The sequence below is a fragment of the Juglans regia genome, chromosome 1 (genome assembly GCF_001411555.2).
Source record: "Juglans regia cultivar Chandler chromosome 1, Walnut 2.0, whole genome shotgun sequence".
NCBI lineage: Eukaryota > Viridiplantae > Streptophyta > Magnoliopsida > Fagales > Juglandaceae > Juglans > Juglans regia.
Window position 1 is genome coordinate 11,604,038 of NC_049901.1, and position 16,154 is coordinate 11,620,191.

The 16,154-nt window shown below is 34.1% G+C and overlaps 1 protein-coding gene across 3 annotated transcripts; it reads right to left on the minus strand.

Moving 5' to 3' along the window:
• Positions 1 to 153: 153 nt before the first annotated feature.
• On the minus strand, positions 154 to 5,407 carry LOC108996256 (nuclear intron maturase 4, mitochondrial). 3 transcript variants are annotated; one of them, XM_018972024.2, is made up of 4 exons: positions 4,814 to 5,407; positions 4,595 to 4,714; positions 1,021 to 3,541; positions 154 to 726 (listed from the first exon to the last, which is right to left on the minus strand). In XM_018972024.2, the coding sequence occupies exons 2-3, from the start codon at positions 4,701 to 4,703 to the stop codon at positions 1,227 to 1,229; spliced, it is 2,424 nt and encodes an 807-aa protein (XP_018827569.1). In that variant the 5' UTR covers positions 4,704 to 4,714; positions 4,814 to 5,407; the 3' UTR covers positions 154 to 726; positions 1,021 to 1,226. The 3 variants fall into 3 exon arrangements, with proteins under 3 accessions (XP_018827569.1, XP_018827574.1, XP_018827568.1); XM_018972029.2 differs by having other exon boundaries at positions 154 to 720; positions 4,595 to 5,407; XM_018972023.2 differs by having other exon boundaries at positions 4,595 to 5,407.
• Between the last annotated feature and the right edge of the window lie 10,747 nt (positions 5,408 to 16,154).

A 16,154-nucleotide genomic window follows, 5' to 3' on the forward strand; every position in this document is an offset into this window, starting at 1 on the left:
GAGTTGAGATAATAAAATATTGTTAGAATATTATTTATTATTATTATTATTATTTTGAGATTTGAAAAAGTTGAATTGTTTATTATATTTTGTGTTGGGATTTGAAAAAGTTGTAATGATGAGTTGAGAGAAGTTGTGATTCCAAACGAAGCCTTCATCGTATTTCCTTCTACAGATCAATATCATAAAACAGTTTGATCCTTCTCAAGAAGCATTTACAAATAGCAGTACTAACTAGTAGTTATACAATCCAAGCATTACCGATAAATCAAAGACAATTGCTTCTGATATCCTCTATAGGCAGAGAGACAATATCACAAGTTAATTATTTTCCACAGAGTATTCCCTATAAGTATGATTGTGCTCCAGACAACGGTAGAGGTGTCTTGTTCACCCTGTTCCTTGTTGAGCTAAAGATAGACAATAAAGTTATCCCTCACCATACAAAGGTCATGGTCGTAGCTTCTGCTCATACATTCTTCCGCTGCACTTCAACTTGGACACTCGTTTCTCTCATTTTGCATGGGAAAGAACAAACATGACAATAGTAACTTATCCTCTTGGCATTGCCCTCCCTGTCATACCCACCCAAAAGTTTGCATGTACACTTGAAAAGCTCAAAGTCATCAACACCGGGCTTGGCAGGATTGCCTTGTTCTCGCTTGTGCTTTGTTAGCCCTTCCCAAATAGATAATGGAGCAAAAATGTGTGCCATCTGCTCTGAAACTTGATGACAAAAGAAGTGGTAGTGAGGAGTCATAAGAACAGGTGCGTATGCAATTGATGGGTTTCATTTGCTTTGCATTGCCAATATGTTAACATGCCTATAAAATTTTTAGCCATGCAAAGAATATTATATTTCGCATTATATGCAAATCTTCAAAACTGAGAATAACAGGAAATCATTAATGCTCAAAATTCTAAACAAAGCTCTTACTGGAAACTACTTAAAAAAAAAAGATCTTACCAGAAACCATATCATTTTTTATGCTTCTAAGAGTATATGATCCAAATAGTTACCTGAGAAGGTGACTTAGATTTGGATGTTTTCCACATTTTCTTCGGGTAGCATATCAAACATTTGATCTTCCCCTGCCGATAATTGGAAACTGGCACACCAACAGAGTCCTTGGCACCTCGAATCCTCTTTTATGGTTTCTACATCAATGAATGGTCAACAGTCCATATATACTGCAGCCGCACAATTCTCTGAATTCACTGAGTTTTCAGTTCCAGGCACCAAAATCGATGGACTGAAGTGATATATTACCGAGATATAAGTCTTTTAAATGCTGCTTACACAGCCCAATCCGCCTTCTATTCAAGCTAGGATGAATACAACTTGAGAACCCCGTCTTCCAGCCGGGGAACTTCTGCCTCTCCATCACATGAAGAGTATAAACACTTGGTGCTGGAGAAGGGCACCCCATAACAAAACAATTGCAGGGCCGTGACTCAGTCACCATTCTTGCTAGAGAAAGTAAACACAAGCCACTATAAGATATCCCATACATTAAAGCCTCGTCATTATCAAAAACTTGGTTATTTGATTTCTCATATGCCATCTCCTGCTCTATTTCTTGGGTAGATGGAATCCTGCTCAATTCTGAATCAAACCGTTTTTCTATCTCATTTTCATGTATCCGGTACTTGGCTGCTAAAGTACGAATGCAAGATTTCCTAAGTTGATCAGAAATTAAGAGCTTTACTTCATTAACATTATCACACTCACTCCACCATCTAAGCCAGCGGCGGACAACACCAGAAAACCAGTCAATTATTTGGATGTTATCTTGTAAGATAAGCAGAGTAGTTGTACGGGGGTACCCATCATTTGTGGCTAGTCCATATCGTAAAAGCCTCTTCTTTATGGCATTAACAGGAGCAATAATTTCAGTGGTTGTTTCAGAGTCACATGACGAGCTATAATTCGGCATAAGAGCAAGAGTAGAAGCTGTCTCAGCAGAAACATATTCTTCTGCACACCTCTGAAATTCATAAAAGGAGTCCTTCAGTTCTTGTGGAAGGGATGGTTCTGCAACATACTTGGAAAGGATAATTTCTTCACTCTTTGCAGCTTTGGCTTTAGCATCTTGCATCCATATCTTTAGTAGGTGCTTGTACCAATGATCAGTTTCCATCCCAGCCTTACGGAGATGGGAAATTTGGCCCAAAACAGAATTACTATCAGCCAAATGCTTGATTTCAGACTCTTTAACCTTCTTCAAACCATGGCCCAGCCATTTCTTCCCAATTCTTATGGTCCCAGCATCCCACGCCTCTTGTTTTTGTAGAGCAAACAACTCAACCTTTTCTTTTAACTTGTGAACTGCTTTTACAGCGGGACTTTCTTTTATACTTCTTCGAACCAAATATCCCAGAAACCGTATCTCCTGAGGTCCCTCACATGGCAATAACTCTGTTTGATTGTCAATGTCCAAGTGCAAAGAATTCCGCAAGTAGTTTAGAATCTCAGACTTAAAACTAAGAGCAACTTCTTCAGAACCAGAGATTGCAAAAAATATCTCGTCCATGAAGCGACAAGAATGAACTCTTATACCAATGTTATTTTCACTTTGGCAGTTAAGATCATTGTCTTTCAGCTGTCGCCTAAACCAACTACGCAGCATGGAATAGGACCCATCACGATTGCTATGAATAGAGGGATCCAAAGCTTCATATTTCATTGACAATCTGTAAAATTCACGGTCAAAAAGGTCAAGATATATATTTATTAGTATAGCAGACAACACTCCCTCTTGCGGCAATCCATGGCCTTTTGGAAAACCCCCAAATTCCAAATTGAGTACTTGGGCATCAAACATGCTATGAATGATAGCATACAAGCTGGGATCTTCTATCTTGCCCTCCATTATAGATATGAGTTTAGCAAGGACGCAAGCATCCAGCTTTTTATTTATGTGTACTGTAAACCACCAATCAGGATTAGAGATCTCTTTACTGATGTACTTCAGTGCTGATGAGTGTCCCCTCCCGCTTCGACAGCCATGAGAAATCTTAGAAAAGTAGGGCTTGTAAATAACTTCGAGAATAATTCTGATGGCTTCCTGGACAATCTTCAACCTTAGAGTGGGAAGGACAAGGGTTTCTTTATTTGCACCCTTCGTAGAGATAGAGAATGTATTGACCTTGACATCAAAACTCCCACTACAAAGCTCTTCAGCCATGGATGAAAAATCGAATCTATCATTATTAATTGATATATCTACATTTGAATTTAGCCTTATACAATTATAAGCATCCTGAAGAGTGTCTGGATTGGCAATCACTTTTGTCATTAGGTCTTGAAATTTCCCATCCATATATTGCTCCTTCACCCTCTTCTTTATGCGGAGTTCACAATACCGCTTAAGCTCCATTCGACTCTTGGGTTTTCTCTCATCAACACAAGAAGATTCTTCAACAACACATGCCAGGTTCATTGCCAATGTCATCTTTCCAGCACCCTTATTAGAGTCATCATTAACTGCTGTAGCAGAAGAATAATCTCTGAAAGATTGTGATGTTTTAGAAGATTCACCTGTTACAAGTTATGAATGTCCTAATTTGGTCATGACAGTCTACATTCTCATGCAATAAGCTCAATAACTTAAACTTAAGGAAGCCCTTTTTTTTTTTTTACAATTATTATTGTTTTTTTTTTTTCTCTTTTTTTTTATGTTGGGGAACCTCTCCAAGGCAGGGCCCTTTAGACCCACCCCTGCAGAGTAAACCCTGGTCCCGTGCACTACACCCTGGAAGTTTCCCTACACAGAACTGGTTAAATCGTTGGTTTTTCACCAAGGGGTGTGACCCTTAGAGATTGTTTGCACCCAAGGGGATTTGAACCTTGGACCTGGGGGGAGCATACCCCCAAGCCCAAGGCCTTTAGTGTCAACTGAAATTTAGTGTATTAGTTCATGAAATTTAGTTGTATAGTTTTAATTGTATTAGTTCATAAAATTTAGTGTCAACTGCAAAATATCTAAATACTAGAATCCCATAGGTTTGTGTGGCTTGTGTTGTAGCCCATTCAACAAGAACGCCATCTGCAATCGTGGCCTGGATTATAGCCACATCAAACGATTCAACTCAACTTAACTATTCATGTTGGCATAAAGAGGGAGGGGTGACAGAAATATATAGAAAGCATACCTGCATCTTGTTCCCACAACATTTACTGGCATGATAGCCAGAACATTTGTCAGAATGAGGAGTAAATTTGAAATGAGAGCATGGGAGCTAACATAACATAACAAACCAGTTCAACTTAAAAGAGTATTGTCCCAATAACCTGAGGAGACTAATTTCAAGATTCGTATGCATACATGTATAATAAGCCCAAGGGTCAGCTTTGCAAAGGATAAAACTCCAAATATGCAACAAGAGGAGTTCGTATAGATGAAACAGTTTTACGTCTCAAATCTTAAAAAGTGTTCCTTGCGTGCAAAAATATCATTTTCAACTAAATTTTCTGCGACACAGACAATACACAAGCTGAACTTTAAGCAACTATATGAAGCACTATGGTATCAGTATGCAATGGCTTTTGAACACCTTGAAGATAGCTGTGAGGCCAAAAATAAGAAGTTACCTATATTTATAAAAAACGACGAAATAATCTGAGTAAGGTTCGCACTTGGTCGTATGGCACATTTCAGCAAGTTTGCTTTGTAAACACTTGGCAACCCCACAAGCCGCATTGTTCTTTCAACTGGCAGAGTACGTCAATTCTCATAGAGTAGAATTTGCATAGCTTGACAAAAGAAAAACATCAAGACTCAATACTTCAAAGCATGATCTAAGCACATACCAATGAAGGGAAAAGCAGATCTGCATGCACATAATGATATAGCAGTGTTTCTGCGCACATCAAGAACGTGGCAGGGGAAACTGCTTAAAGAGGCACTTCAACAAACAGGTGATGTGCAGTAAAAATGTAAAATACCTATATAACTATTATGTTTATAAACAGAAACTTAGGGAACAAAGACATAAGGTGGAAATTAAGTGCCTGTTTGGGATAACTGCGAGTAATAGAGTTTTTGTCTGTAGAGCTTTGCAAAAAAGCTCCACTACAGAAAACAGTATTTGGAACTATTGAAAAGTCTATGATTGAATACACAGACAGCGATGATTTATGCAAAGTGCTGGACTTGAAGGTGGCAACCATAGACCCAGATATAGACGAGTATGGAACGCAAAAGAGAAAAATGACAAACATACAAACTAAATCGAATTCTTTCCCCTCAACTTAAAAATAAATAAAAAGATATGAACTTGTTTGGAACTTTCACGTGCAAAAGGTGGAATTTATTGCACGCGTAAATCCACTGAAACCAGCCCGAAATGAATGTGGTTATGGACTTCCAAATATCCTGCATAAATAGGTTTCATTGGACTCTCCATCCATCACCGTCGGCTTCAAGTTGGGCTTCCCAGCTTGTCGACTTCCCGGACTGCATAAACCGAACTAAAAGAAATTAAATACAAATGTTGATAAATTGCTTTAAAATTATTCAAAAATAATAGGAAGAAAAAAAAAAAGAACATAAAAAGTCTAGCTAATAAGTAAATGCTGATGATTAGTGTTTTACAATTTTTTGAAAATTTGTAAGTACTATCTATGTTGTTTAGGTTATATATAAGTTAAATTACATAGATCTCGCACATTTTTTTAAAAAATATTAAATTTTTTTTGTAAAATAATTGATTTTTTTAAGTCGATCTTTATTTTTTTAAAAACAAATGTAAATATCCATTTTTATGAAAGCAAAAATTGGCATAACAACCTAAGAAAAACTTGAGCTAAATTATTCAATTGAAAGTTTGAATATTTATTTAAGTTTGGACAAACTCGTTGGAAAAATAGATAAAACTATAGTGATGAAAAAGAAGGAAGAAAATAATGACAGAGAGAACACTGTGATGGAGGTTTGAGAAAATGTTCTCATTTCTATGTCTGTTCATTACAGGTTTCATTTGCTTTATATAGAGAGAAAATAACCAAAAGAAAAAAAAAAAATTGATACTTCTATACAAAGGAACGTAAACCTTTATTTACAACAAAAGAATATTTCCTATATAATTTTGCGAAAGGACAGGAGCAGCCTGTAGATTACTGTCATATGCTCATTCCACTCAATTTCCATCTCTTTGTGTAAGCTGTATGTTTGTCTGGTACAATAGTAGCTGCATTCGATTCCTGCTCAATGGACTCCAATTTATGCAATTGTTGTGACTCCCCCTCAAGATGGACATAGATATTCAAAGTGCCCATTTTGGATAGTAGGAAATGAAAGGTGGCAGTGGACAATGCCTTAGTAAAAATATCTGCAAGTTGGAACTTCGAAGATATATGTATTGGTGTGAGGGCCTTGGCTAATACCTTCTCTTTAACAAAATGACAGTTTAATTCGATGTATTTGGTCCTCTCATGGAACACTAGATTTTTAGTAAGGTGCAAACTGCTTGGCTGTCACAATATAGAAGTCCAAGCTTAGGATGTTCAGTGTTGAAGTCTTTTAGCAAAGAAATGAGCCATACAATTTCGCAACTAGTGTGAGCCAAGGCTCGATATTCTGCCTTTGCAAATGAACGTGAAACAATGGCTTGCTTTTTAGATTTCCAGCTTACTAGAGAATCACCAATGAAAGTGCAAAAATCAATGATTGATCTTCTTGTTTCTGGCCATGCTGTCCAATCTGAATCACTAAAGGCTTTGATGTGTGGATGAGACTGAGATGAGAAGAATATGCCATGCCCTATAGAACCTTTCAGATATTTCAAGACTCGGTGAGCAGCATGCATATGTGTTTCTACTGGTTTGTCCATTTGGTTAAGGATATTGACTGCATAGGTGATGTCAGGTCTGGTTAGTAAAAGATAAATGAATCTCTCAATCAGTCTTCTATAACTCGTGGAATCAACCAATAAACTTGAGGAAGAGTGGGTGAGTTTATGGTTAATTTCCATTGGGGTACTAACTGATTTACATCCAAGAAGCCCTGCATCCTCAAGGATCTCGAGCTTCTACCTCTTTGACACAAGCGGATGCCAGCAGCTGATCTAGCAATTTCCAAACCCAAAAAATACTTCAAATACCCAAATCTTTGATCTTAAACTGAGAGTGCAAGTAAGCTTTCATGTTATCAACAACTTCAAGATTGGAACTCCTTATGACTATGTCATCAACATAAACCAAGAGGGCCATAAATCCATTCTCATCATTTCTTGTGTAAACAAAGAGTAATCGGATTTAGATTGTTGGAAACCAATATGAGTAAGAGAAGCAGAAAATCTGGAGTACCATTGACTAGATGCATGTTTAAAGCCATAAAGGGACTTATGGAGTTTACAAACCAACTTCTTATTTGCACAAGATGACTCCCCCTTATCGTAAAAACTAGGAGGCAAGTCCATGTAAATTTTCTCATCCAAATCACCATGAAGGAAAGCATTGTGTACATCCAACTGATAGAGGTGCCAGTTATGGATGGCAGCCAACGCAACAAAAAACCTTAACAGCGGTGAGCTTTGCTACGGGGCTAAAGGTTTCTTGATGATCAAATCCTTCCTTCTGAGTGTATCATTTTGCCACCAACCTTGCTTTATGTCTCTCTACTGTCCCATCAGATTTTAATTTGGCTTTATAGACATACTTGCAACCAGTAGCTATTTTTCTTGGAGGTAGAGTAGTAATTGTCCATGTCCCACTTGCCTCCAAAGCTTCCAACTCAAATTTCATTGCATCTTGCCAATGTTTAGAATTCACAGCTTCATGGTAGGTCTTGGGCTCATGAAGCAAGGAGAGAGAAAGGGCATAGGACTTATGATGAGGAGACAAGTGATCAAATGATAGGTATTGATGTTAAGGATGTGCAGTAGAAGTGGAGAGGGCACAGGGATTGGTAGTGACATGAATAGCTTGGCAATGGTCATTGTGTAAGTATGTTGGTGGCTAGTGAGTTTTATGTGATCTTAAAGATTGATGGGAGGTGTGATATCAGCAGGAGAAGTAGCAGGATTTTCATGAGTTGGTGAAGATGGAGCATGATTTTCATGGAGAATAGAAGAACTGGACAGAAGGTCGTGAGCTTGATCTTGTGAGGTGTGTTGTTCATTGGGACATGGAGGCATGACATGAGAGGGATAATAAGAATGGGATGATGATGAATCTGGTAGGATAGGAGAAAGAACCAGGCCGTTTGTATTATCAGGATGAAAGATATTTGGACTTGAGCTATGGAACAGGAAGATAGATTCATAGAAAATAACATCCCTTGAAATGAAACAAGAATGATCTTCGAGATCATAGAGTTTATAGCCTTTCACACCAGCTGGATAGCCTATAAAGATGCATTTCTTTGCCTGAGGACTCAGTTTAGTTCTAGTGTGTTTGAGAGTGGAGGCAAATCACAAACATCCAAAGACTCTTAGATGTGCATAGGAGGGAATGGAAGAGAAGAGGACCTCGTAAGGGGACTTGTTGTTCAAAATTGGGGTTGGAACTCTGTTGATAAGGTGAATTGCAGTTAAAACTGCATCTCCCCAAAATTTGAGTGGAAGTAAGGCTTGGTAAAGAAGAGCTCGAGCAACTAAAAGAAGGTGTTCGTGCTTCCTCTCCACCACCCCATTCTGTTGTGGGGGTATAAACACAAAATTTTTGAAGCAAAATACCATGAGAATTGTAAAAATCATGCATCTGAAATTCCAGTCCATTATTAGATCATATTTGCATGATTTTTGCATTGAATTGAGTCTTAACCATATGGATAAAATTTTGCAAAAGAGTTATAACTTCATATTTGAATTTCATTAGATATAACCAAGTGACCCAACTATGATCATCCACAATAGTTAATAAATAATGGTGATCTTAAATGGTTGGATTAGAGTATGGATCCCAAATGTCACAATGCATTAATTCAAAGGGAGAACAAGCTAAAGATATACTCAAATGAAGCGATTTTCTCTTTTGTTTAGCCAAATGACATATAATGCATTGAATATCTTTATTATACTTTACATTAGGAACATTGGACTGGATTACATCCATTCTTTGATGAGATACATGTCCTAGTCTAAAGTGCCAAAGATCAAAATTCTGTATTTTATTTGCATTGAAGACTTGACTAATGGCAATTTGACTGGAGGAGAGAAAACTCTTGACTGCATTGCAGGAAATGGAGTGATGATTGAGAAAATAAAGACCATTGCAGATCTTAGCAAGACCAATCGTCATCCATGAAGACAGGTCCTATATGAAACATAATTTTTCCAAGAAAACAAAACAAAGAGAAGATTTGTGAGTGAGTTTACTAACAGAAATAAGGTTGAAGGTGAAAGTAGGCACGCAAAGAACATTGGTGAGGGTGAGGGAATCTGAAATTCTTATGGCACCAATGTGACTAACTTTAACTTGTGTTTTATTAGGCAAATGAACATAAGCTTAAGTTTCACAAATGATGGTGGTGAGAAGGTAAATTGAGCATACAATATGGTCTGTAGCCCCAGTGTTAAGAATCCAAGGAGTGAGTTGTGGTTCATCAAATTTGTGATGCATCAGAGAAAGACATTGTTGATTATGACTAGCAAAAAAATGGAACTAACTGGTGTATCAGAGGCAGTCGACATGCAGAATCTTATACCTGCCATGTTCTAGGAATGATAGGTGCCAGCTGCAACATTGGTTGGCATGGTGGAGTGTGTCTTAGGCTAATTTACTGAGGGGATGGATTCATTGAGGTTGACTTGAGAAGACTGGGCATTGACAAGAGCAACAAGCTACTGAATTTGAACTTCAGTTAAAGACAACTGTGAACCACTTGGAGACCATTTTTCCTGGCCTTGAGAAGTCACTTAGTTGGCTGAGTGCACAGCTGAGGATGTGCCAAAGAAGTGTCCTAGTTTAGTCTTGGTGAATTTGAAATTAGGAGGAAAACCAATCAATCGATAACATTTTTCTTTGGTGTGGTCAATTTTGCCTCAGTGGTAGAAGGTGATTTTAGCTCTCTCCTTCTTCTTAACTTGATTGTGAAATGTAGCCAGAGCTGAAGATTCAAGACTAGCATTACCAAAGTCCTAGCTTGTCTTTGTCTTTCCTCTTGCAAAACCAGAGAAAAAATCCTATCCAATGTAGGCATAGGACTCATAAGAATAATTTGTCCTCTGATACTATCGTAAGTGTCGTTTAGGCCCATTAAAAACTTGTATACATAGTCTGTTTGCTGAGTCTCACCAAAGGGATTTTAAGGTTTTATAGGTGTAAAGTCCATAAGAGCAATAAGGGAGAGGCCTATAGTTGTGAAACTCTTCCAAAACATCATTAAGTTGGATAAAATAATCACTTACAAACTGAGTTCCCTGCACTATTGATTCTAGTTGTTGTTGAAGCTTATAGATGCGAACATTATCAGGTTGTGAGAAACGTGCCTTAAGCTTTTCCCAGACTACTTTGGCTGAACTGATATACAAGACATTAGATGCAATTTCTTTTGATATAGAGTTGAGAATCCAAGAGATGATTAGATTGTTGCATCGTAGCCAAGGAACATAAAGAGGACTAACAAGGCCAGGTGTCCCAATGGTTCTATCAAGGAACCCAAGTTTGTTCTTGATTGAAATGGCTAGAGTAAAAGATTGATGCCAAGAGAGGTAATCAAAACCTGTCAGGTGTGGTGTGACCACTGCAGTGTTGGCATTGTCACTGTAGTGCAGATAAAATGGGTTGTTAGGATTCTCAGAAGGAGAGGAGTTTTGAGGAGAATAACTAGTGGACTTAGCCATTGAGGGTTGGTATTATTCTAAATGATATTGAAAAAAGGAAGTAGAAAGCATAGGTTTTTGGGGAAAAAAAAAAAAAAAAAAAAGATGGTCGGCAGCAAGAAAAGACATCACAAGTCACAAAACCTATCTCAGATACCATGTTGGAAAAATGGATAAAACTGTATTGATGAAAAAGAAGGAAGAAAATAAGGACAGAGAGAACACTGTGATGGAGGTTTGAGAAAATGTTCTCATTTCTATGTCTGTTCATTACAGGTTTCCTAAGCTTTATACAAAGAGAAAACAGCCAAAAGAAAGGAAAAAAACAAAACAAAATTGCTACTTCTGTGCAAAGGAACATAAACCTTTACGGGTAGTGATAGGGTTACTATCCTGTTACTACCCATCTACTACTCAAGGGCATTTTAAATTTTTTTATTTTTTTTATCATTTTCTTTTAAGTATTTTTTTAACATCCTTAATCACTAAGAAAAAATTAAAAAATATATATAACTTTATTAATACTCACTTCCTTAATCATTAAGTAAAAATAAAAAATACAAAAAAATCAAATACAAAAAGAGTAGTAGATGGGTAGTAGTAGGGTAGTAACCCTATCATTATTCAACATTTATTTACAACAAAAGAATATTTCCTATATAATTTTGCTAAAGGACAAGAGCAACCTGCAGATTACTGTCGTGTGCTCATTCCACTCAATTTCCATTTCGCTATGTGTAAGCTGTATGTTTGTCTGGTGCAATAGTAGCTACATTCGATTCCTGCTCAATGGACTCCTATTTATGCAGTTTTTATGAAAACCAAATGAAATACTTTCATTTAAGAAAACATTAAAAATCCCAAATATTTATAATTATTGGCAAAGAAACATAAATGTTGGAGATTGGTTTGGTATTATCCATTTGGTGATTATCCTAATTGGGTCAAGATTTTGCAAATGTTGGTCGTCGGTCTAAAGTTTTGACCATTTCCTATAAATGTGCACATGGACACTTGTGTGTACATAAATGTATAATCTTATCTGATAACTAGAAGAAAATCCATTTTGGATTGAAAATAAGACAAAGTTCAGGTATATATAGTTAAATCCTATTTTTAGGGCTACAAACGTATAGTGTCGAGTCAAATTCGAACAAAGGTACTCGAACTCAATTAATATCTTTGCTTATTTGAACTCGACTCGGACTCGAATAAAACTCGAATATCCTTATTCGAACTTGGCTCGTTAACTATTAATGTTGCTCGAATTCGGCTCGAGCTCGAATAAAAATAAACAAATGACTCGAACTCGAACTTGATTTTTTATTTTGAAATTTTTGAATCTTATCTTTTGATTAATAATTTTTTAAAAAACTTTTACCAAAAAAAAAAAAAAAAACCTTAAACCATTTAACTATTCAACCAAATAGTTTTGATTCAAAATTCTTATGATATAACTTTTTATAAATTAATACATAAGATGAATGTAATAAACTAAATTATTTAATACATATAGATAATATAATAAATCAATAGTTGTAGTTGTATGATATATTATTATACAAATTATCTTATACGCATTTTGGGAGCGTAACATATATATATATATATATATCAAATAAGGTAAACTATAAATAAAATAATAACATATAATTAAATATATAAAATATAACTAACATGTAATAAATATAACACATATATATAAATAAAACATATTACGAGCTTCAAAACGAGTTCAAACGAGTCAAGTCGAATTTATACGAGTTTTGTTCAAGAGCTTCAAACGAGTCGAGCCAAATTTATATGAGTTTTGTTTGTTTAATATTCGAACCTATATTAGAGTTTACGAACATTTCATTTATTAAATTAACCGAATTCGAACTGAGTATACATGAGCCGAGTTTGAGCTATTCATGAGCTGCTCTATTCATTTGCAACTCAATATATTTAACTAATGTTAAGTACTATCTATCGTTCTTTTAACTATTCTTTTTTCATTATTATATTTTACTTATTTGCCAATCAATTGATGTTACAACGAAGATGACAGAATAATAATAATTAAAATGATGATGGATGGTGTTTTCCTCTTTAAATTACCAACTTAAAAAAAAGATTATTTGTCATGTGTATTATTAAAGGACCGAGAAATAACTTATTATCAATGGTCTCAATCACAACAAATTTATCATTGGTGGATTGTTCAAAAGCCGTCCTTGTAAATTACCTTCTCTTGGACTCATGCTAATGATATGGGATAAACCCAACTTAGCTGGAGATAATTTCCCAATTGGTGCATTTTAATAGTTTTACTCTCAAGTAACTATATTAGGATGCTTATATATATAATGGTGATTATTATAAGGGTCCCTTTTCCCACCTTTTATATAGCTTTTAATCATGTTAATTAATATATCTACACCACATGATTTGCCCTAAAAAAAGGTGTATATATATAAAGTATCTATATATATATATATATATAAAAATATATATGTACCATCGCGGACATCAAGGGATTCTTCCACATTTTGAGGGTTCTTTTTCATTCATCTTTGTCTCAAAGTTGTGGTAAGAGGTCGTCGTTGTTCCTTTTAAAAAGTACCTCTTTTAAATAATCCATCTTTCTTTTTAATTAAGTCTATAACAAAGAAACAAAAAATAATAATATATAAACAAATGATATTTGCAATATTATAACGTCGGTGGATTATCATTTTTCAATTGAAATATACGAAATTTGTATATCTTAAAATTATATCTAGTATTATCCTAATATATATTACTTTACACGTATATCATGTGTGTATCAAGGTACGTAGATTACAGACAGGATGTCTATTTCATTCATATTATATATATAAGTTAAGCAAACAAAAAGATCATTAATTTTTTTTCTCCTAAAATGCTTCCATGGTGAAAAGTATTATGCAAATTTGGACAAATAATTGATAGTGAAAACATGGCCGGTAAACAATCTAAATTTATTTTTTAAGCAATATTTCAATAGAATTAAATACACAAGATTAATACAAAGAGAAGTGAGTAAAAGATCCTAATAAACATCTCATTACAAAAAGAGAAATAATATTTACAGTCATAGATTACACAAGTGGCGTACACTTCTTTTTAAAAAAGTGAATAAATATAGAATCTATATAAATTAAATTAAATTTTTAATGATAGACTTTGTTTTTTTTTTTTAAAAAAAAAAGTGCGTCATGCTTATACGTAATTTATAACTGTATCTAACATTATTTTAAAAAATAAATACAATATAAAAAGACAATAAATAAACAGATAATGAGCAAATTATTACCCGATTTGCTCATTATCATTACTTAACACCTGAATCATTAATGTTGCCTACTTTTCTCTCTAATGATAAATTGCACCTCGCCATAGCCATGGATTAGATTTTTGGTAAGCACATAACATCCACATTTTTATATATAAGTGTCATTATTTCTTTGGCATGTACAAACACATGGTTTGAGATTACAGTGGGAACCCACCCATAAATAGATCATGATGGACCATTTACGAAGAAATTAACTCAAAAGTTTCATCATAATTGGTGTAGAGGGTAAAAGTTCACTTTCGATAAATCACGTAGAAGACTTATCATCAATTGATTGATGAGATTTTTGAAAATTAATTAATGGAAGGGAGAAAATAGAGATCCTCATGATCAGATCAATGACCACGTAACTAGACCCATCTAGGAAAAGGGAAATATAAAAACCCTCCTACTCAAGTTTGATCTATAATTTATTAATGAGTAAGGTTAGATTATACAGTTTTAAGGCATAAGTTTCACGCCCTTCTCTTAAAAAATGGAGGGATCTATTATTAAAAAAGTAATTATTTCATGAGACTCTCATATTTACCTATTTTTCTCAAAAGGAATCTGAAAACTTACACACTTTAAGACTGCAAATATCAATATTTCTTTTTGAGCTTTGCTATTCATAAGTCTCACACATCATACACCATACTTTTTTTTTATCTTTTTATTTTCTATTTTTTAATTTTTTTTGTTTTATTCTTCTTAAAATAATTGAATTATTCTACTCATTATCCATATACCACACATTTAATAAGAGAAAAAAATTAAAAAATAACAAAAAAAATACTGGTGTATAGTATATGAGACTTATGAATAAAATTTTTCTTTCTTTTTACCGATTTACTGATCAAACCAAAGAGAAATAGAATAGAGAAATTTTACTAGTATCATAATATTCGACGTACGTAATACAGTATAATTCGCATCATTAATTTTTTATTGCATGATTTACGTACGTATAATTTTCATATTACTAGTATTAAATATTGCGGAATTTCCGGTCTAGAATATTATGAATGGTTGGACTCAATAGAATAATTTACATTAATTATCTGAGCGTGCACGAATAGCATATATATATTATATATATAATTTCTTATTATAATATATATATATATATATATATATATATATATATATATTGGTATGGTTGTGAGTATCAAAATTCAATAGATTGCGTATGCTCCTCATCAATTACATTGCCGATCGATGATTTTAAGATGGTTATGATCGATATTTGACCACCATATCTTACTGTGATAATTACCAACGAATTAAACTCTATTATTTAATGGATGAAGTTGAAATGTTCGAATGGCAGACAAGATAGTGTTCAAAGGCCATAATTTCTTCATATCAATGTATGGCCGGTTTTAAAATTTCATTTTTGGCCTTTGTTTTGTCTTCTCTCTCTCTCTCTCTCTCTCTCTCTCTCTCTCTCTCTCATTTGCATCATATTAGTGAAGGAACGCTACTCAAATTTGTTCCTTGACTACTTATTTGACATATATATATATATATATATATATAGATTTATATATAATGGGTTATGATGTAATGAAGAGAGAGAAAGTTTGGCAGTCATTTTCTTCCACATTAGCATTTGTGTTTGTATATATCATGTAGATATTCAATAAACTATATTAAATTGTAATTTCAGTACTTCTGTTAGGTTTGGAATTAGGTGACTCAAACCACCTATATATAATGGCAATAATAAAATGAGACTTAATTATATATTTATTTATTTATTTTAAGAAAAAAAATAAAAATTTCAACCTACATATATATATATATATATGCTCATCATGATTGAAGTTAAAAGAAAATCTAAATATCAATGGCCTCCATTGAAATTAAATAAAAAAAAGTACTTCTACATGATGTGTATATATATATATATATATATATATATATATATATATATATATATGTGATAGGGTTACAGCACCCATTATAACTATCTATTTATCATTTATTATTTATAGTGTATTTGAAGTTTTCTATTTTTTATTATTTTTTATTAAATATTTTTTTA

Coding starts and splice junctions, on each gene's coding strand:
- LOC108996256 (XM_018972024.2), bottom strand. CDS start 4,703: ATGCGGCTTGTGGGGTTGCCAAGTGTTTACAAAGCAAACTTGCTGAAA. Junction 3,542..4,594: donor GTCGTTTTTTATAAATATAG/GTAACTTCTTAT, acceptor AACTTGTAACAG/GTGAATCTTCTAAAACATCA.